The sequence below is a fragment of the Symsagittifera roscoffensis genome, chromosome 8 (assembly GCF_963678635.1).
Source record: "Symsagittifera roscoffensis chromosome 8, txSymRosc1.1, whole genome shotgun sequence".
Classification (NCBI taxonomy): Eukaryota; Metazoa; Xenacoelomorpha; order Acoela; family Convolutidae; genus Symsagittifera; species Symsagittifera roscoffensis.
The window spans coordinates 24,479,521-24,502,482 of NC_087069.1; the positions used below are offsets into that span (position 1 = coordinate 24,479,521).

The 22,962-nt window shown below is 32.7% G+C and overlaps 1 protein-coding gene across 1 annotated transcript in view; it reads left to right on the forward strand.

Moving 5' to 3' along the window:
- Positions 1–21,906, forward strand: part of LOC134853512 (lysophospholipid acyltransferase 1-like) — a 39,659-nt gene extending 17,753 nt beyond the window's left edge. Inside the window, exons 7-13 of the mRNA XM_063869511.1 lie at positions 670–866; positions 1,345–1,389; positions 6,135–6,225; positions 15,633–15,838; positions 17,123–17,326; positions 17,611–17,762; positions 21,658–21,906. Of these exons, the coding sequence (XP_063725581.1) occupies positions 670–866; positions 1,345–1,389; positions 6,135–6,225; positions 15,633–15,838; positions 17,123–17,326; positions 17,611–17,762; positions 21,658–21,805 (1,043 nt within the window). The 3' untranslated portion in view covers positions 21,806–21,906. The remainder of the gene's footprint in view (positions 1–669; positions 867–1,344; positions 1,390–6,134; positions 6,226–15,632; positions 15,839–17,122; positions 17,327–17,610; positions 17,763–21,657) is intronic.
- The last annotated feature ends 1,056 nt before the right edge of the window (positions 21,907–22,962 follow it).

Genomic DNA, 22,962 nt, shown 5'->3' on the forward strand with positions numbered 1-22,962 from the left:
TATTGTTTCCATCGTTTGTTGGCAATCGAGGAAAATTGAATGATGAGTTTTTGAGCAGTTCTCAAACTTTTTGATCATTTTTTTTAACAATATTTTTTTTGGTTTAATTGCTTCTTAGTTTATTTTGGATATAGCGATAATTATAAATAAAATTTCAAAGATAGGCCTGCAAAGTCTGGGTATTTGTCACAGTGGTAACAGCATTGTTTGAGAAGATAAAGCGTCGAGTATGATTCCAGACAGGAACTGTTTTTTTTTTACAAACTAAAACTTTTTTGTCTATTTTACACTATCGTCTGTCTGCTAATTTTTGTCGGTTTACTTCCCTCTGATCGGAGTTTTCGGAGGTTTGGCGTTTTCTAAATTTCCGATTGATATTTGCAATTGTCTAATGGTGCAGGTAATAAAGTTTTAATTTGACGTTTTTTTTTTGTTTTCTCGAAGTGTTTTCTAATTTTTGATAGGAGGCATTTGCTCGATAGAATTGTCAACCAATTTCAGGATATGCTATCTAAAGTGGCCGTCGTAAATTTGCACTAAAAGTGAAACCCCTGAAAAAATTTGGCGGCTTTAATTGAAAGGGATGGTAACATCACATCATCTCCCCGCCCTTTCCCTCGGTACGCCATTATGATTTTATCAATAAAATTTTCCTCTAAACTTTTAAAGGTCAGCTTCCGGAGTCAGAATTGTCGGAAGAAAGCCACAAGAAGGCGAGAGTGACTGAGTTTCCTTCGTTCCTCGCTCATATCAGTTATCTTTTGGGGTTCCTCGGCTACCAAACAATTCCAGGATACTCCTTCAAAGAATATGACAACTTCATAAAAGGAAAACATTTGGTACCTTTCAGAGAACAAATGATAACAGTAAGTGTTGTTCATCATAAATCCTTGTTGAGAAACGAAATCATAGTCTGACGTATCGTTACGCGCATGCTTTTTAGTTTCAAATTCACTGGGAGCTACCAATTTTAATTGTAACACTTGGCAACGCAAAAGAAATAGAAACGCTATCAATGTTCAATTTTTTTAAGCTGTAGTGCAAAAATAAGAGAGTGCACTTACTAATATATGTACAAAGACAGTGTTTTTTATATGAGACGATCCCAATGCATACTAAATCTAATGCTGAACATTCAAAGTCTCTTTAGGTAATTTGATTATATCAGTTCAGTAGATGTCAAGTTTCATTGAGACACTTTTTGATTAGTTTATTGTCACAAACAACAGAATTTAGATTAATTTTGCCCGTAATTCAGCTCATTTTTCGAAGTTTTATCTAGAAAAAAATCGAGACAACTCACAGTCCATGAAAAATTTCATGAAGTTTTTCTATCTATTTTAGTCTGACAATCAGGAAGTCGAAGAGGAAAAATACCCATCTCCAAATGTGAGTGAAATCTTTTCCATTTTGAGTTGTTTTAAATTGGATATACAAGTCAATGGTCTGGCTGTATTTTTGAGCGCAATAATTGGCCAGAAAGGAGCAGATTTAAGATTTAGTTAGTTCTTGGTAAAGTTCTGTCGAAAGAAGGCAAAGAAGAAGCAGTGGACTGTCGGGTTCTAATCATACCGTATTTCCGCATTTGCATCGACAATTTGAACTTTAATCAGATATTTTCTTGTGACAGAACTTAACAGCAGCGAAGACAATATCACAATTATTAACCCTCAAGAATTGGTTCGCAACTTGTTTGAAAACACTTTCGTTCGCTTTTCATTTAAAAAATGCCAAAAAAAGTTTAATTTTTTGACATATAAGTTTTTTTGACACGTTACTACAAAATTGTTTTGTTTTTGGTTATATCTCATTGATTTTTTAGGTTTTCTCTATGGGAAATTTAGTTCGAATCCCGAGCTAATCGCTTTTAGAAATTTGACAATATACTTAAGTGTTAAATTGATGAAAACTGGTTCAGAAACCAAAATGCTTATTTTTAAGGTTTATAAATTTCACTTTTGATCGAAAAGATATCGACTCCAATTAATTTGAAAATTCAACTAACCCTAGTAATTTTTTCACAGTTCGAATATCACAGCTTAGCGAATATCACCTGAAAATTTCTTGAGCACCAAAAACTCGGTTGTTTTTTGCAGAAACTGTAAAAAAACCTGATTCGCTTTCACAATTCAGAAAATTAAATCCACTCTAGAAAACTGGAATCTATCTGTTTTAATTTGGAAAACGCGTTTAAAAGCGAGCTGCAAAATTCAAAATGCAAATTGACAAAACCAAAAAAAAACACTATATTTTACAATTAAAAAGCAAAACAGCTTAAAAAATTACCCGGGTTCCCTAATTTAGTAAATTGCATTTCACTCCATTTCCCAAAAAATGTTCTTTGGTCCTAAATTGTTCTTTTGGAACAAGCAGAATTTTTTAAGATCATCGAGTAGAGCTCAACCCGCACTGGAGTTTCATGAATAGTAATCGTTTTTAGATGTTGCCATTTTTAGTCGGTATCCAAAAAATTACAAGAGTTTAATTAAAAATGGATTATTATAATCCTAATACTTTTTATATCAAAAGAACCCATTATAAATAAAAATAATCGATAATAATCCATTAAAAATTCATTATAATCATAGTACTTTAATTTCAATTTAATACATTAGAATCGATTATAATCGATTATAATGGATTTTTTGAGAAGTTATTGAAGAATTTGCAAATTTTGCAAGTTATCGCGTTTCCTGAATAGTGCAGTTCCTATGGATTACATTCATAAACTTAAGTTTTTCATATGAGATTTTATACATTCAAATTTCTCTACTTTTTCAATTTGGCAGTTTAACATTTTATTTAACTGTTATATTTTTTTTACAATTCCACGGTAAAAAAGGTTACCATTCGCCTACTATCCCCCCGCCCACTGCACCTCGTCCCACCCTCTGCTTAGGCGTCACTGAGTGTTGTGGGGGCTGTTGCAGGTAACTGGAATGTTTATCCATCCGGTGGGGGGAGTGGTGGGGGTTTTGGAGTGGCGGGGGTTTTGGAGTGGCGGGGTGTGACTGGTTTGGGAGTAGCGGGGGTGTCGAAACCTGGGGGCGTGTGGGTGTAGATGAGGCGGTGGTGGTCGGGTAGGTGGTAGAAGTAGGGGAGGTGGTAGAAGTAGGGGAGGTGGTAAGGATAAAATGTGGAGCAATAAAAAAGGGGTGGGCTGGTAATCTTGGAGTGGGGGGAGGCGGTGGGGTAGGGGGGACAAATTTTTAGGGATGCACATTCGAGTTATTTTAGGGATGAACATGTTTTTTTTCGGTTTTAAATTTGCAGAACGTTGATTTTTTAACAATTTGGTGTCATTTTGATAAAATTTTGCAAATTTTTCATCCAAATGTTTCTAGTGTGTAATTAGCTGTAAACATTTTTCTGCAGGTTTTTGTGGCCTAAAAATTCGATTACATTGCCAAGATAATTGATTATAATGGGTTTTTAAATAATGAAAATAATCGATCATAATCCCCTAAAAATCCGCTTTCATGGTTGCATGGGTCATGAAAACCGATTATATGGGCTACGTTTTTTGACAATATATTCAATTATAATCGACTATTTTCCATGAAACTCCAGTGGGGGAATCCTTAGCAACCAAATTAACAAATTTCAAAAAATAGTATGCAAATCATCTTTTTAACAACTTCTGACCAATCTTGAATTAAAGCCGGGGCAGATTTAGGGGAAGATAAATTAGTGCAGAGGCAGGTTTAGGGGAAGGGGCGGGGGGATGCCCCCTTACCTCAGGGATTCCACCCTCTGCCGACCCAAAGGGGCCTCACTTAGTACTATTTTGAGATATCCATATTTGTTAACGGAAACTAAAAATTTTCTAAAGGCACCGTGGGCGTCAAATTATACTCACTTTGAGGGGGGAACGCGTGCCAAAAAAAATCAATTTTTTTTGTCAAAATTTTCCAAAAAGTACTTAATAATGTTTTATTTTTCGGCCTGTTTTTTTAAGAACTTGACAAAGAACAGAAGAACCATTTAATCAATAACTGTCCGAGAAAGGTCAATGATTCCCTCCAATGCAAACTAGGAAACTTTATACGCCTTTTACATGGATGCCAAAAAACATAATTTAAATTGCAGCAGTTGTTGCAATAAATACAAAAAAATATATATTTATTTTTTGTCCTAAAAAATGAAATATTTATTTTTCAACCCTTGTAATAAAAAGGATTCATTTTAAAGCCACAATTATTGCAACGCAGAATGCGGAATCTTTCCAAAAGAATGACGTAACACAGTGCGACCAGCCTCGCATCGGCCAGCTTGCTTTTTTTTTCGAGGGAATGGGTTTCTGGCCGCACTGTATTACGTCATTGACAGAATAACTTAATGATGCCGAGGCAGAACAACTTAACTGTGTGCTAAGTTTAATTTTATACACGTAATGGCTCTCACAACTAAAACGCCTCATTCGAAAGCGGTTAATCAGTATTTCACAAAACTTCTGCAACAAGATGGAAACACTTTTGCGGTACGGAATGAGAAATGAAGAAAGGGTGTAGTTTTTCCAATCTGCTAGGGAGATAGTTGTTATCAAGTCATTGAATGATGACCTTAAAAAAATTCTATCGGTTACCTTGAAGCTACAGGAAGATATATTGACTATTTCTGATGTTAGACTTCTATTTGATGGATTTGTGGTGCGGTATCTTGAAATGCAACATTACTTGACACCAGAGTCGGATTTGGAACATTTGACATTTGAGAAGAGAAATTACAGAAATTGAAACAAACAGAAACGTCATCAGACCAATTGCTAGCATATACATATGGGAACTTGAGCTGGTATCCCCCTACTTCTAACTGTGTTGAACATCTTTTTAGCCAAGCAAAACTTCTTGTTAGGCCCCAAACATTGAGAACAAACGCCCCATCATTTCGAAGAGAAATTTACCTAAAAGACAATCAGGACCTCTATAAACTGTTTTTTAATTTCAGCCCTTAAATTAATTTTGTTTGTTGATTTAATGCTGGCTGTCTTCTCTTTACTCCTCAGGATATGCTACTCGATGAGCAGTACTGCTCTTTAGGATCTCCCTCCAGACATACTATATTGCTTTTGGCATTGTACATGTAGCTGGTAAAGTAATTAAAATTTCAAATATCAAACTGTTTTCTATTACTCAATAAGAAATTCTGGGGTCCTAATACTGTTAACTCAACTCTCAATTAAAGTTTCGCATAAAAATACATATATATTTTCCCATTTTAGCAATAATTGCACTTATTTATTTTTTGCCTTGCAAAATAAAAATTATTCATTGAAAGGTTTGAAAAAATACAAAAACATATTTTTCAACTGCAAGTGTATTGAAACAAGATTGCTCGTATCAGGACGAAGCCCTGATTGTTCCGACTGCCTTTTAAGATCTATGGAGCAGAAATAACATGAAAATTTTAAATGCAAATTTTAAAAAAAATTTGAGATTTTTTTGAAAAATATCCCCCCACACGCCATATCAAAAGCAAAATAATGAATTTCGCTCCTTTTAATAAATCAATTATGGCATACAAGCTTCCTTGAGCCAATATGGAACAATTTTTAACAAGGATTGAATCTCTGCAAACGCGTTAATAGCGCGAAATATATCGCGCGTTAATTGTCCCAAATCGGCCAAAATGGTAACCTTTAAACCCCCATAACTTCACGAAAAATAATCACAGGTGAAATATCTTTTCAAATTTAAGCTCAAGACAACAAAATTACTTTTGAATGATATTAAAAATTCTGTCAAAGTAGGCTGGTTAAAAAGTTTTCAGAAGAAAAAAACCCACCCGAGCACAAATATTCCGTTAATTTCGTTACGAAAGTCGGAACAGTAATTATTTTTTTTGGGATTCCTGGCCTTTATGCCCCAATTTATGCTGCCTAGTAAAATTTTTCTTCACCAATAAAAGCATAATTCATTGGTGAAAGCAAATATGTAGCCCCCATAGTAAAATAATCACAGCGTGGTGGGGCTCCAAATATTTTCTACTAGGCTGAGGGGGGAGGGGGGGCTCGCAAATATAGGGAACACCCAATCAAGGCTTAAGGCAATAGGAAATTTGCACTGAACCCCGCACCCCTTTCGCAACTGGGAAAATCAATAACGAGATCCCAGTTTACCAACTGTGTCTTTCAGTGGATGGTCCTGACGCATCTTCCTCTGGCACTGGCTTATGGGTACGCGTTACGGATGTTGGCGCCTTATTTCCAGCTGAGATTTATGGCAGGTAAAATATGATTTATCTAATATAATTTCAATTAAAACTGAAGTTTCGAACTCAAAACCAAGTTAACATCCTCCCTCTAAACGACCTGGGGGGAGGGGAGAATGTTAACTTGGTCTTTTATGAGTAGCAACAATTAATCAGCAAAAAAAATGGTTCGATTGAAGCTATGAATCGACAAAAGCTATTCAACTTAGAAAGATTTTCTAGAAAGGTTTTCAACTTCGAAAGGTTTTCACTTTTATTTGGACTGCGTGCCAATGCCTAAGCCGCAAGCAATGAGCGCGGGTCAAATTAGTCTCGAAATGGCGGTCGTTTTCAATAGATCCCCACTAACTAAAACTAATTTTTCTTGAGATCTCTCAAGAGCTCACTGGAAATATAAAAACTGTGTCATTAGTCAGATGGCTAGGGTTGCCATTTAAATAGCCTGCTTTTAAAATATCGTTTTTTTTCTTGTCAACGGAATAAATTGTTTTTAATCATAAAGCAAGATTGTTAAATACATTGGATAAGAAATCCCCTAAGCTTTTGAAGTTCTGCGTTAAAGGAATTTCAACCTGATCTATATCAATAATTCTTTTATCCGACCCCCTGCCGACCCAAATGTCCCCCCTTTGATACTTTTTAAGAAATCCATTTTTGGCCAACCGACCCTAGAATTTTTCTAGAGGCGCCATTGGCGCCAATATATACTAAATTTGAGGGGGAGCGCGCACCAAAAAAAACGCGATTTTCTGGCAAATTTTGCCAAAAAATGCCCAAAAGTGCCCTTTTGGCTTGTTTTTTCAAACATTTTCCTGCGCACACAACATTTGGCCCAAAACAGCGTCTTTTTTAGCTCGGAAAATCAATTTGGTCAACCTAAAAAAAAGGTCGTCAAAGTTTTCCAAATTTTTTTTGAAAACCCGCCACCCTCGAGAAAATCCTAGGTCCGCCCCTGCGGCTATCTCTAAAAAAGTGCTCCAGTTCTATTTGAAAATAACTTCTAGTAGTCCATTCTCTCTTTTCTCAAAAGCTGGAGAAAGACCCATTTTGAAGGTAAAACCATTTCCTGTATATATTGCATCATTGGAATCGTCCACGTAGATCGAGTTGATTAGCTTGCGATCTTCTAGAACATTCTGTTTATCACTATCTTTGTTCACAAATGACACACCCGCACCTAGTAAACGTTCTAAGTCAGATTTGAGTTGGTCTAATGCAGATCTAAATTTCAGATCTGAAATTTTGTTTAGTATCAGTCTTACAAAAATTGAGAAACAAATGGATTTTACACAATTAAATATCGATTATAATCTTTTTTTGAAATTAAATATAATCAATTAAAATACATGATAATCGCTTATAATCGATTATTTTCATCCGAGTTTCTAATTTATAAGAGTTTCTTATAAGATCCATTATAATCTACGATAATTGCTTATAATCCTTTTTGTTTGCCCATTTTATCTTCGACCTTGCGCATTAATTACTTATACTTTATGCTTTTTGTAGACGTTGGCTTAAGTAAAAAGAGGTAAAATTGTTTTAATAAGTTTCAAATCAATTCAAGCTCATAACGTTTTTGTTTTTTCATTTCTTCTTGATTATATTTGTTTCATGATGTACATTTTATTTTTTTTTGACCACCAAAAAATCAGCATACTGCTTTAGTTTCATGATTTATATTCACAAATTATATTCCATCTACCGCGGGATTCTTTCACCTAATATGAAGGGATCTCTATCAAACTTTTGTTTTGTGGTAAGAGTTTGTGTTCAGGTGAACCAAAGAGTGACACGACATCTCTCTCAGAGATTTTTGACAGAAAAAAAACCTTATATTCTATTATATTAAATTATAATAGGTTATACGAGACTACAAGAAAATATAAGAACTTATAAGAGATTATAAAATATTTTCGGAAAAGTTTTATCAATTATAATTGATTTTATTTAATAAAAGTCACGAAAAATCTTATCATTATTATGGATTATAAATTTTTTAAACATTTAAATTTGGCGCTTGTATTAAATTATAGTTTTGATGAAAGCACAATTATATTTGTAATAAAATCCATTATTTTGCTTCATACTGAGTGCGGTAATGATTAAGACTAGCTACTAGCAAGTACTCAGCAAAGTCTCAAAGGCGAGATTGCCGAAATATGTTTACCCAATCATTACACGCATTGGACAAACATTGGATAAGCACACATTGAGCAAACAAAAATTTGATAGGCCTTCGAACAGTTTTTGAAAACTTTTTCACAAAGTTGAACGAGAAATTTAGTTCAAAAAAAAATGTTTGTGAAGTTATTCGGAACAAATTTCTTTACCGCTAGTTAATCTAAACATAGTTGGGTATTGCAGAAACAGCAAAAAGTAAAAACTCGATTGTTTGCTTGAAATGCATAAAATATAAATGAACAAAGGGTTTCTCAGATCTAATTACAGATCTGAATTTTTTTTTTCTCAAGGTTATTTCAGATTGCGGTATTTCAGATTTTAAAAAAAATGTTCGTGAAATTATTCGGAACAAATTTCTTTACCGCTAGTTAATCTAAACATAGTTGGGTATTGCAGAAACAGCAAAAAGTAAAAACTCGATTGTTTGCTCGAAATGCATAAAATATAAATGAACAAAGGGTTTCTCAGATCTAATTACAGATCTGAATTTTTTTCTCAGCGTTATTTCAGATCTGTCTATCACTATCTTCATTCTATCTATCTTTCTATCACTATTCTGTCTTTCACTATCTTTGTTCACAAATGACACACCCGCACCTAGTAAACGTTCTAAGTCAGATTTGAATTGGTCTAATTCAGACCTAAATCTCAGATCTGAAATTTTGTTTAGTATCACTCTTACCAAATTGAGAAAAAAATGGTTTTTACACCATTAATAATCGTTTATAATCTCTTTTTGAAATTAAATGTAATCATCTAAAATACATAATAATCGCTTATAATCGATTATTTTTATCCGATTTTCTAGTTCATTTGTTTTGCAGAAAAGATCCATTAGAACCTACGATAACTGCTTATAATCCTTTTTCTGTGCCCATTTTATATTGGACCTTGCGCATTAATTACTTATTTTTTATGCTTTTCGTTGACGTTGGCTTAAGTAAAAATTGGTAAAATTGTTTTAACAAGTTTCAAAACAATTCAAGCTTATAACATTTTTGTTTTTTCTTTTCTTCTTGATTATATTTGTTTCATGATGTACATTTTAAGTTTTTTTGACCACCAAAAAATCTGCATACTGCTTTAGTTTCATGATTAATAATCAAAAATGTTATTCCACCTACCGCGGGATTCTTTCAACTATTATGAACGGATCTATAACAAACTTTTGTTTCGTGGTAAAAGTTTGTGTTCAGATGAACCAAAGAGTGACAGGACATCTCTCTCAGAGATGTTTGACAAAAAAAAGACCTTATAATCTATTATATTAATTTATAACAGATTATAAGAGACTACCAGAGATTGTTAGAGATTACAAGAGATTGTAAGACATTTTGCGAAAAGTTTGATCAATTATAATTGATTTTAATTAATAAAAATCTTATCATTAAAATGGATTACAAATTTTTTAAACATTTAAATTTGGCGCTTGTATTTAATTATAGTTTTGATAAAAGCACAATTATTTTTGCAATATAATCCATTATTTTAGCTTTATACTGAGTGCGCTAATGATTAAGACTAGCTACTAGCAATTACTCAGCAAAGTCTCAAAAGCGAGATTGCCGAAATTTGTTTACCCAATCCTGACACGCATTGGACAAACATTGGACAAGCACACCTTGAGCAAACAAAAATTTTATAGGCCTTCGAACAGTTTTGAAACTTTTTCACAAAGTTGAACAAGAAATTTTGTTCAAAAAAAATGTTTGTGAAGTTATTCGGAACAAATTTCTTTACCGCTAGTTAATTAACATAGTTGTGTATTGCAGAAACATCAAAAAGTAAAAACTCAATTGTTTGCTCGAAATGCATCAAATATAATTGAACAAAGGGTTTCTCAGATCTAATTACAGATCTGAAATTTGTTTTTCTCAAGGTTATTTCAGATCTGTCTATCACTATCTTCATTCTATCTATCTTTCTATCACTATTCTGTCTATAACTATCTTTGTTCACAAATGACACACCCGCACCTACTAAACGTTCTAAGTCAGATTTGGATTGGTCTAATTCAGATCTAAATCTCAGATCTGAAATTTTGTTTAGTATCGGTATTACAAAAATTGAGAAAATACATGATAATCGCTTATTATCGATTATTTTTATCCGAGTTTCTAATTCATTTGTTTTGCAGAAAAAATCCAGTATAATCTACGATAATTGCTTATAATCTTTTTTGTTTGCCCATTTTATCTTTGAGCTTGAGCATTAGTTACCTATGTTTTATGCTTTTCGTAGACGTCGGCTTAAGTCAAAAATGGTAAAATTGTTTTAACATCTTTCAAATCAATTCAAGCTTATAACGTTTTTGTTTTTTCATTTCTTCTTGGTTTTATTTGTTTCATGATGTACATTTTAAGCTTTTTTGACCACCAAAAAATTAGCATACTGCTTTAGTTTCATGATTTATATTCAAAAATTATATTCCACCTACCGCTTGATTCTTTCAACTGATATGAACGGATCTCTATCAAACTTTTGTTTCGTGGTAAGAGCTTGTGTTCAGATGAACCAAAGAGCGACAAGACATCTCCATCAGAGATTTGTGACCGAAAAAAAAAGCTTATAATCTTTTATTTTAAGTTATAATAGATTATACGAGACTACAAGAGATTATAAGAGATTATAAGAGATTATAAGTGATTTTCGAAAAACTTTAACCAATTTTAATTGATTTTATTTAAAATAAGTCCCGAAAAATCTTATCATTATAATTGATTATAAATTTTTTCAACAATTAAATTTGGCGCTTGTATTTAATTATAGTTTCGATAAAAGCACAAATACATTTGTAATATAATCCATTAATTTTGCTTCATACTGAGTGCGGTAATGATTAAGACTAGCTACTAGCAAGTACTCAGCAAAGTTTCAAAGGCGAGATTGCCGAAATATGTTTACCCAATCATGAAACGCATTGGACAAACATTGGATAAGCACACATTGAGCAAACAAAAATTTGATAGGCCTTCGAACAGTTTTTGAAAACTTTTTCACAAAGTTGAACAAGAAATTTAGTTCAAAAAAAATGTTTGTGAAGTTATTCGGAACAAATTTCTTTACCGCTTGTTAATCTGAACATAGTTGGGTATTGCAGAAACATCAAAAAGTAAAATCTCAATTGTTTGCTCGAAATGCATAAAATGTAATTGAACAAAGGGTTTCTCATATCTAATTACAGATCTGAAACTTTTTTCTCAAGGTTATTTCAGATCTGAACGTTTCTATTTCAGATCCAAATTTCAGATTCTTGTCAAGATCTGAAATAAAGTTTTTCAGATCTGGGAACCAAGTCCTGGAAGAAATAAAGAATTTCAGATCTGGGAATCAACTTCTGTAAGAAATAAAGAATATCAGATCTTGCACAGGAAATTCCCTGGGTACGGGCATACTTCTCGACGGCATTTTCAACATAATTTAAGAACACTTTCACAACCACCTCACACTTGACACAGTCGTTGAAGCTTTTATCACCCGTCAAAACTTTTTCACAACCTGTGTGTGTGTTTGCTTCTGGGTGAATTTTCAACGTCTCGAAGATTTTATTGTCTTTCATCTTTTCTGCCAACAGTTGCAGAAAATTGACCTTTTCAACTTTGATCCAATTGGCCAAATTCATTTTGTTCTAAAAATTATTCAATTGTGTGCTGTTTGATGGCATCTACCGTATCTGAGCTCCGATAACATATTGAAAGCAAGCTTTCTTTTATAACTATAGACCTAATATGACCTTTAAGACTTATAATATGACCCCATCGAACCAGCCGATTTAGTTCTCTTTTGAGATCTCCATTTTTGGCTGACGGACCCCAAATTTTTTCTAAAGTTGACATCGGCGACAATATATTCTAACTTTGATGGGGAAAAGCTTGTCCAAAAACGCGATTTTTTTAAAATCAAAATTCTAAAAAATGCCTAAAACGCTTTTTTTTCAAACATTTGCCTGCATCGCAAAAATTTTGGCCAAAATGGGGTCTTTATAGTGATTTCTGAGTTTGTTTGAAAACCCGACCCCCTTCAAAATAATCCTAGATTCGCGCATGCCCCATCAGCTTATGAACTTTTTTTCACAGCTTTGGGTAAATGCCCGAGGCCAATCAAAATAAAAGAAACTAAACGTACGAAATCAAGCACTAAATCAATGATGAAAATCTTTAAAGGAAAGCCCTGTTTAAAAACTGAACCAGCGTTGGTAATGATTATAAATAATAAATTCCAGCAGCTGTAATTCTAATGAATTTTGTCGGTTAAAAAGTTTTATGAAAATTACCCTGCGAGTTGGCCCGAACAAAGTAGTCGATAGATTTTATACTGTTACAGCTTAAATTGAGAAATGCAGATTACAGAACTTTGCAAAAGTGCCTGCAGGTCTACGAAGATTTAAAGGCAGCAAGTGATTTCACAAAGATGAACAAAAATAAAACAGGCACACGTTCTAGAGAAAAAAAAATAAAATATTTGACATGTAAAATCTAAGTAACTTTTTTTATTTTTGAGTAACTTTTTAATAAAATAACTTTTTAATAAGTAACATTTTAATAAAATTCTGTCCGCAGTTCAAGTTGAGAACGCAATAAAATTTACTTAGCTGAAGCTTAGCGGTTTTTATTGAGATAATATACTGTAAACAAATCAATTTATGATAGCCTTTTTAAATACGTAAATCGATTTAGAACTCGACTTTAGGCTCACCTTTGGTAGGCAAACAACATAAAAATGAAAATTTTAATCAGAAAAAATTATTTTGGTGCATAAAACTTATTTATCCTTCTGGTGCAGAAAGTATATTTTTAGGCCAAACATCAAAACGAAAAGTCATTTGAAAAGCATGGTTAAAACTTTATTTCCACTATTTTCTACAGTTTGATAGTTTAGAAAATCTGTATATAAACTGTATGTAGTCTGTAAAAGATGAGCACACAAAACATCGTTAAAATCGATTTGAAATGTTTTTTTTTGGTTACTCAAACCCGTAGGAAAACGAAAAAAAAATGAGAAAAAAGGATTTCAATTGATTTAGAATCGATTGAAATTAATTTTTGTTCAATAAGTTGGTATCAAATTAAATCGATTTCAAGTCAATTCAAATCGATTTTTCGAGTCTTTGCTACATTATCTGTATAAAATTGATTGCAATCCATTTTTTTTCAGCAAGGGAACACCAATTAATCCGCTTGACTTGGTTCAGAGCTCTTGCTATCCGCACTGAACTAGATACTATGCAGCAAATAAGTTCATTACAAATGATTTTTAAGAGCTATTATGGATTTAAAAACTATTAATGATCCGGAAATTGGTGGTCCAGAAGACTTAAAATCAATTAAAGTGCCCAAAACATCCATTTGAATCGACTTGGATGGATTTTGATGAATACTAAAATCCATAAGAATCTGACCAAAATGATTTAGGTCTGGCCACTGCAAGGAAATAACAATCAACGTTTTGCCAATTTGCTATCAATGTATTGCACAAACCTTTCCATAAAAAGGAACCAAATAGAGTTTCAGATGACACTGTTTGGTTAAAATTCTTCTAAGATTCGTTTTGTTTTCTCTTCAATTAGCCGTTTCTTGCTTTTTGCTAGGGTACTTTTTGTGCAAAAATTTTAGATATCATTTATACTCAAAAATTTTCTGAGGCCAAACATCAAAACGAAAAGTCAATTGAAAAGTAAGGTTGAAATTTTTTTCCCAACTTTTCTCTATTGTTTGATGATTGAGAAAATCTGTACATATTCTGTATAAAATGAGGATACAAAATAGTCGTTAAGAATTGATTTACTTTGATTTTACTGTTACTCGAACCCGTAGGAAAATGGAATCAGAAAAGTTGATAAAAATGGTTCAAATTGATTTTGAAGTTAGCCAGACTTTAAGCAAAAAACTATGTAACAAATCAAAAAAATAGTCAACATAAGTTAAATTTTGAGCTCAAAATATGCAACTAAATCGTAAAATTCTGATCATCTTAAATCAATTTTTGTGTAAAAGCTATAAAGCAAATCAAGAAACCGAACGATACCAATCAAATTTATGCTCAAAAATAGCCCTTAAAAACATAGAAAATAGTCGATGCAAACCAGAATTTGACCAAAAAAACTATGTAACAAATCGAGAAAATGTTCTATATAAATCAGGTTTTAAAAAGTTGTTTCTAAAAGTCGTTGAATTAGACGAAATCGTTAAAAGTCCAAAAGTGATCGCATACTAATTAATAAGTCAGTAATTTATTAACTGGTGCTTTTGTGATGCTTAGATTGTCATGTCATATATATCTTCTCAATCTTCTCAATCACCAGTTCAAACCTCAGATTCTATTTCAGTCTCTAATCTTCAATCCTAGTTTCTCCGAATTTCAACTATGAGTTTTATCACTATTACCAGGCCAGCGTAAAATAACTGACGCATAAGTGATTGACAGGCGTAGAAAGAAGCGTAGTAAAAAAGGGCGGACAGAGACGGAGCAAAGTGTCGCTAATTTGGTAAGGTGGGTATTCTACGCTCGCTATCTCTTCTTCCAAAATATACACAAAGTAAGAATTATAAGCTTCAGTGGGAAAACTGAACTAAAAAAAACTAACCGTACGCTCTAACCATAATTTTTTTAAATTTTTTTGATTTTTTTTTTCAAAACCAAAGTTGCTGAAAATTGCTTGATATTTTGAGATGTTTTGCCACCTTAATTCCAATCTTTGTTGATGAAACCTAGTTACACTCGAGGATTTTTTAAAAGTCTAATAAAAACTTTAAAAGAGAACCGAATCAAAGTCACTATGCCTCAATAACTACTTTTTTGAAAATCAGCTTACCTTAGTCAATGACAGGAAAAATTAGAACTTATTGTTATTTTAGATACAAGGTCGATCAGAAAAATCAATCAAAATCGCGCAGATTTGGCAGCAAATAAGGGAAAGTATAACGATCAACTAATGCGGTTGATTTTTTTGCTCTCGAATTTTTGTATATATCATTATTGTATATAAATTTTGTATAATTATATATATATATATATATATATATATATATATATATATATATATATATGTGTGTGTGTGTGTGTGTGTATATATATATAAAGCGTGGGAGTGGATGATTTAAAACAACCAAAAATTGGTTTTTCTCTGAAAGTTTTACCCATTTTTCTGAGCAGAAATTACTTCATAGACCTTAAAAGGCAGTCAGATTATTCAGGCCTTTGCCCTTGTACGAGCAGTCTTGTTAATATTTTCCTTTCAGACGACCGGTTCATCGCGGCAACATCGTTCGCTTTCAAAGTAATGTACGGCGTGCTATGCGGGTTCGTGTTGAGGCTACGATACTACTTCGCTTGGAAATTAGGCCAGAGTATCTGCTATGCAGCTGGTTTTGGTTTCTCTGGTTGGACGGAAGATGGAAAAGAGAGGTGGGAATTAGTTCGAAACGGAGAACTGACCAAGGTTGAGGTAAGAAAACAAAAGTTTCACCTTTTCCCGTTTTTCTATTTAATTGGCTTGATGCTGAAACCTGAGCAATTTATCTCAAGTGTTTTGCATCCTGAAACCCTGAATCATCCTGAAAACCTGCATCCTGAATCCAGCAGCAGTCTGGAAATTTAAATCAATTTGGTATTAACAAAGAGATAAGCTGGTCACAAAACTCACATAGGATAAAATAAAGACTAGAAAAACGATTTAAAAAAAATTTGCCTGGAAATTTTAGGCTGGAGAAAACTTTTGGGTATTACTTCTGTCTACACAAACTTTTTTGTCGTTAAATTGAGTTTTTTAGTTTCTGTAAAAAATATTTTTTTAAAAAAATTTAGTTTAGATTTAGTAGATCTGTTTGACTGGCTTTTTCTTACTAACACTTTGCATGGAATTGTATTAACAGCCTTTTCGTTGATTGGAGGTCAACCGATGTTTTAAGATCTAATTATATAAATAATTTTCATCAATGGAAACTTTGACATCAAAAATCAAAAATGATTTGAATTGGAAAATTATTATTCAGCCAAAATCTAGACCCCCCATCTGCGAAATTGTACTGTTGATCGCGATTAACACTTTCTAGCTGATTCATATTACTTTTCTTCCAAGCGGGTCGAAAATTATACCTCGAGCTCGGTCAAAAAGTTTTTAAACAAAATCGGGGGAAACTGAGACAGACCTCCTCCAGCACGGTCGAAATATGTCCAAACATGCCCGAGACGATCTAATTATATTTCGGGTTATTCCAATGTAATCGAGCACATTTCATTCAAAATATAACTAATTTTGGCCGAAACTGTCAAAAAATGATTAAGTTAGGTCGAGGTTAAAGATTAGGTTGGGTTGCGAAGATTTGATTGGTAAAAAAAAAACAATTTTTTGTCGGTAGGCGCTGGAAACAGACAAATCACAAAAAAAACCTCTCCATCAGGGAAACCATATCGAGATATAATTTTATATTGTGAACTACCTCAATGTGTTCAAAACTTATTTAGTCGGAAGTTTGAATGATCTTCTTTTGCGATAAAAAACATTGAATTCAATTAAAACCATTTTTCGATAGTTCTTTGATCTATAATGAATAAACTTCAGATCAAAAACAAATCAGATTTGATTACTTTACTTCTATTAACATTGTTATACTGCTTATGTTGACTTTAAAAATTATTATTATTATGATTGCAATATGATTATTTTTTATTACTTTGATGATATTATGATACTTTTTATGATTACTGTGATATTATGTATTTAATCCAGCGTTGCAGCAACTGGAAAGAGTTGCTGGATGAGTGGAACAACATGACTAGCAAATGGCTGCGATTCATCTGCTACTCCAGAATCCAAAACAAAAAAGCAGCAATTGGCCTAACCTTCTTTTTTTCTTCTCTTTGGCACGGTTTCCATCCGGGCTACTACATACACTTTATACACGCATATTTGTTTGTACTAGCTGGCCGAAAAGTAAGTTTTCTTTTAATAAATTTTAATTCAGACTTTTGCTCTTAAATCAAATATCCAATTTTTCTGTGTAAAATTATCAAAAAAATGCTCCTTATGCTTTTATGTAAACTGAAGCCATCGACTTCCGAGAAAGGTTTTTGGATGAAAGTAATCACAATCACAATATAATAAATGTATCTAATGTTTGATCACTTTTAATTTTTTTTTCAATATGTAGTACGAAGTAAAAATTCAAATAATCAATGTCTCTGTATCTATAAGCTTGAGCAAGTTCTGCTTTTCAGATTCGCAAGTGTATCAGACCTCAATTTCAAGTTTCTTCGTTCAAGAAGAACTTGTACAACTGTGTCACGTGGATGGGATTGCAGCTGTCGATGAGCTATGCAATCATGGGATTCAATGTACTGCAGATGTGGACTATATTCGTCATTTACAGGTTAGTTTAATTTTGGAACAACTGAAAAATCTGCCCGCAAAATATTATCAGTGGAGCATGACTAAACTGCTGAAAAAGAAACTACTTCTTTTGATTTTTTTTCAGTTCTAGAAGTTTAAAAAAAATGGCCCAGTTCTAATTTAGGTCAGAATGGGTCGAGTGATCTATCATATTAAGGTCCTTTTAGTCATTTTTCGAATGAGATTTCATAAAATTTGAAAAAATTTTCATAGTGTTGAGAAACACTGGTTTGAAATTTGTTTTTTTTTAATATAAATCTTGGTTATTTTTTTGTTTTTTTTTAGGAAAAAAATCGCAAAATTTGTTCACTCTCAAGACTAATTTTTTCGAGGTTTTACTTTTGATTTTCTCTTAGGTTGAGATCATTTCTTTTGTTAAAAAGAAAGCAAGCTCTACTATCAGACTGCAAAAGTGAAAAGATCACAAAAACATGATCGGTTTCTAGTTTCGAAAACGGATATTACCTTTCAGATTACTGGACAGACTCGAACAACCAATGACAATGGTTCAGCCACAAGACGTGAAGATACAAAATATTTGAATTAATATAGGACAAACTTGTTGGCTTCCAAATTATAAACCATTGGAAATCATTTAGATTTATCGAGAAAAGTTAGATAGAAATAGATAGCTTCTGTAAAAAAAAGTTCAAAGTTATAGGTAGGCTATCAAAAAATTGTCTATCCAGTATAAAAGCCATTGTTGGGTGCAGATTTTTTTGTTTTTGTTTTGGCATCCACTACGACTCAACGGATCACACACTTTGCACTAAGAATCTAAATTTTCTCTTTGTACTGCTAGTTTTTTGTTCAAAATGTCAAGAATCTGAACGAAGTCAGTCAGATCAAAATCGTTTTTTTTTACTTCCCAAACTTTTTTCCAGTTTGGAAAGTTTTTTTTGGCCTCAAAACTAAGGTGGAAAACTAAATATTTCTCATCAGAAACAAAACGTTAATTAGTTACAGGTACTCGTGTTCAACAAAAAAACCCTTAGGGCACAATAGTCTTTTAGAGTGCTCAAGAATTATAAGTTTGCACTAATTTCCGCAATATAAAAGACAATGAAAGAAAACTGCAATACTCTCCTCAAATTTTAGCTGGAATCCAATTCCCAAAATAATTTCAAAGCAACTATGACAAAGTACAGTATTAAACTGCAGAGTATTCAACGCAGTTGTGAGGAGTCATTTTGAAGCATTTTCAAAAAGGACATTGCAATGGGACACTTTTGAAATCTGGATCAGATAGACGAAATATAAACGAAGTAATAAGAGTAAAGTCATTGAAAGAGACAAATCTAGGCCATATTTGTTAACAAATGCATCATTTTTTATTTTAGTGGTACAGAACTTTTTGTTAGACTGACTGTTTACCAAAAAAAGTATAGGCCCTCATAGTCTGGTTGAAGAACCGATGACGACTCGTTTGAAGTTCGATGCTTCGTATATTCTGAGTGCCCTTTAACGTTCATAGAAGAGTGTTTAAAGTATGAAAACTGACGCAATTTTCAATTATAAAAAAAATAGATGTTTTTAAGTATCTTCTGCACTCTATTTAAAATTATAAAATAATATTATGAAAATATATAAAACAATGTTTTATAAAAATATAAAAATAAATCGACGTTTTTAAGTATCTTCTGCGCTCTATTTAAAAATAAAGGTAATGTTTATAACATCATTAATATTAAAAAACAGGCTCGAGGTCTTTTGGGTTTTTTCAAATGTTGACACTAAAAGTTTCGCCAAGAACAATGTGACGTTCTTCGCGTCTAGTAACGTATCAGTTACAACAAATAACTCGGGTCACTTCATTTTGAAACGCACTATGAGCTAATGAAATTTTGACTTCAGGGTGTTAAGGGCGGCTTTCAGTTGATTTGAAAAATTCCGTCAAAATTACTAAATAGAAAGTCGAATTTTTTTCTGGTGAGCAACACCCCTTTCCCTCTACCTCGAGAAAAAAACATTGCGTATTTTCTCAGAAAGTTCAAACTATTTTTTCGTGGTTTGTCAGCAGAATTTTTTTGTTATAACCACTAATTTTGACTCTCATTTCTGTTTTTGTGAAGTCAATGAATAAATTAAAAACCTGACAAACTGCACAAACAGTAACTTTTAGGCTCTAAATTGTTTTCAAATAATTTCAAAGTGTGTTTTTTATTCTTTAATTTCACATCATTCTCTCGTCTTGTGGAAAAATTTTTGAGACTTGCTACGCAATCTGCCACTATACCCGCACCGGAGTTTTATCGATTTAAAATTATAATATTTGAAAAGTGTTGTCTAGTGTTGTCACTTTAATCCATTTTTGTGGCAAGTTTGTAATTAAAGTCGATAATTTCCTTACAAATACAATCAGATAAAAACCATTACAGCCGGTTACAATACATTAAAATTTCATTATGATTGATAATATTGAATAAGAAATTCTACATTTTTTCCGAAAGTATTTGCAAAACTTGCAACATCTTTTGTATTACTCGCGGGCTGCTCGAATAAAACACAACCCACTCAATTTAACATACAAGGCGAGTTCACCCCTAGTTTACAGCCCCCACATTACCTGAACCAGCACGCATTCCCCCTCCCCCGAATTCCCGAAGTTTATTGCTCCCTTGTATAATCGAATATTTTTGAACTTTAAAGAGAATAACAATGAAATCGATTTTATCCACAAAGTTTCAGTGGCGGAAGACAAGCAGATTTTTTGGTAAAATGCAAATTTTAAACAACATGCAAGCAAAAAAACAATAGAGCAGATCTCGTTATTCGTTAAACCATGCAAATGAGGAATAAATTTAAGATCTTCTTCTATTTGATGATTATATTTTATTTTTAAGCAATTTTTTCTTATAAATATTGGTATTCTTGCTATGCAAAACATGGCAAAACTATTGCAAAAATCTTTTCAGATTTTGCTGCGCAAAAATAATGAAAGTATTTGCAAAAATAAGTGTTTTGTAATTGCTCAATAGTTCTCACTGATTTTATTGCAACATGTCATCAAACCACTATTAAACTATATATATATATAGGTAATCAGATATAAAAAAAACTAGACATCGCTCGACATACAGCTAACTGGTTTCTAGGTGTTCTTCCAAGATGTGGTGTTTTGGTATTGTTGCAGGATGGGATTTTTTGGATACATTTCAAAAAGAAAAAGAAGAATAACTTATTTTTCATCGTAACAAATTACAATACATACTTCAGAAAATTACAAGCAACATATTTACAGTAAAGTGAAACTCAGAGTTGACAGCTGACGAACTCATTGGGGTTACTGGGTGCTGCTCTATTATGAAAAGCGCATGAATTATCATCACAAGTAAAAGTTGTAACTAGGAAAAAGAGAAAAAATTATCTTTCATTTCTTGCAAGTTAGAGTTAGATTTTTCGTAGAAAAAGTTCTTCTGACATTGCGGCTAGAGCCTTACATGGTCTATTAACTACGAGTAGATATTTTTCCACCAATTTGTAAAAATTAGTTTGAGCAAAGACAAGTTTATTGCTTTAGAAAATGGTTTTGTGTGTTGAAATTCTGAAAACTTGCTTGTCGTAGAATTTAATAGCCGGTTCAATTACAAAACTTGAGCTTTTTCACGGGTACTGCAGCTACTAACTGTGTCTCATCCCCATGGGCGCCCCTAAAAGCAATAGAATTGATTGGGGCTAAATGGTCCCCAGTCAATTCTATTGGTATTATGGGGGCTCTAGGGGATGGGACCCAGTTAGTAGAAGCAAAAAACGCCAAGGGAACAAGTTAAAGTTTTGTAGTTGAACAGTTTTTTGAATTGCAAACAAAACATTCCCTTCTTGAAAACGAATTCATTACTTAAATTTTATTTTAATTTTTAAAAATTGTTGTTTAGATCGATGTACTTCCACTGTACGTTGGTGGCAGTGTTCCTGCTGGTTGTCCTCATCCCAAAAAATCAAGACAATTCCGCCACTAATGGGGGCCAAATTCAAAATGCGAGTCCACAAAGAGGCGTCAGAGACTCAAGAAAGAAGAAGTAAATAGCGTATTTCCAAAATCGGAAACATGCCCATTTTATCGGAAGAAGGATTTTTTTTTCACCCAGGGGCGGATCCAGGATGTTCTCGATTGGAGGCGGAATTTCAAGTATTTTCAAAAATTGATGATTTAGTTTATTTCGATTAAATTAATTTTTGGAGCTATCTTAAAACACCAAAAAACCGTTTTTCCGCTTTTTTGGATAGTTTTGACAAAAAACAAAGACAAAATTGCGTTTTTTTGAGACGCGCTCACCTTCAAAATTAGTATATATTTTGAAAATTCCAGAATCGGTCGGCTGAAAAAGGATATCGTAAATTATTACCAAAAAAGAGTTCAAACCCCCTCTCCTGCATCCGTAAATCCGCCCCTCATATAACCCTTTCAGCTTGCTCTGTAAAAATAACACTGTATACGATTCTAATTGATTATACATGTTTTTTTTTAAATTTTTGAGACAGACAAAGTTATAAATTAATCACTTTTTGTTGATGATACTCTTCAGTTCAAAAAACTGTCGAAATGAATTTTGAAAAACATTAATGAAAAAAAAACTGCGTTTGCACGTGAAACTGTATTTTTAAATCATGCACTCTGAAACTCGTCCAAAGTTAAACCAACTAAAATCAAAACAAAACTGCTCGTATCAAGGCGAAGCCCTGAATGTATCGACTGCCTTTTGAGGTTTATGGAACAGTAATAACTAAAGAAAACTAAATATAATAAAACAAAATGAAATTTTTTTTCTGAAATTTGAAAATCATCACTTGAAATTTTGAAAATTTGAACTTTTTTTTAAAATCATCACCCCACAGGCCATATAAAGTACAAAAAGATAAATTTCACTCCTATTAACATATCAATTATGGTATATAAGCTTTCTTGAACCAATTTTGAACAACTTTTAGGACGGATTTAATCTCCGCCTACGTGTTAATAGCGCGAAATATATCGCGAGTTAATTGTCCCAAATTGGCTAAAATGGCAATCTTTAAACACCCATAACTTTACAAAAAATGGCCATAGGTAAAATATCTTTTCAAATTTAAGCTCAGGAAGACAATAGTTTTCGAATAATTCGAAAAAATTCAGAAAAAAATCCGTCAAAAATGGCTAGTTAAAAAGACGAAATTTGTATGAAAAAAAAACCACCCCGAGC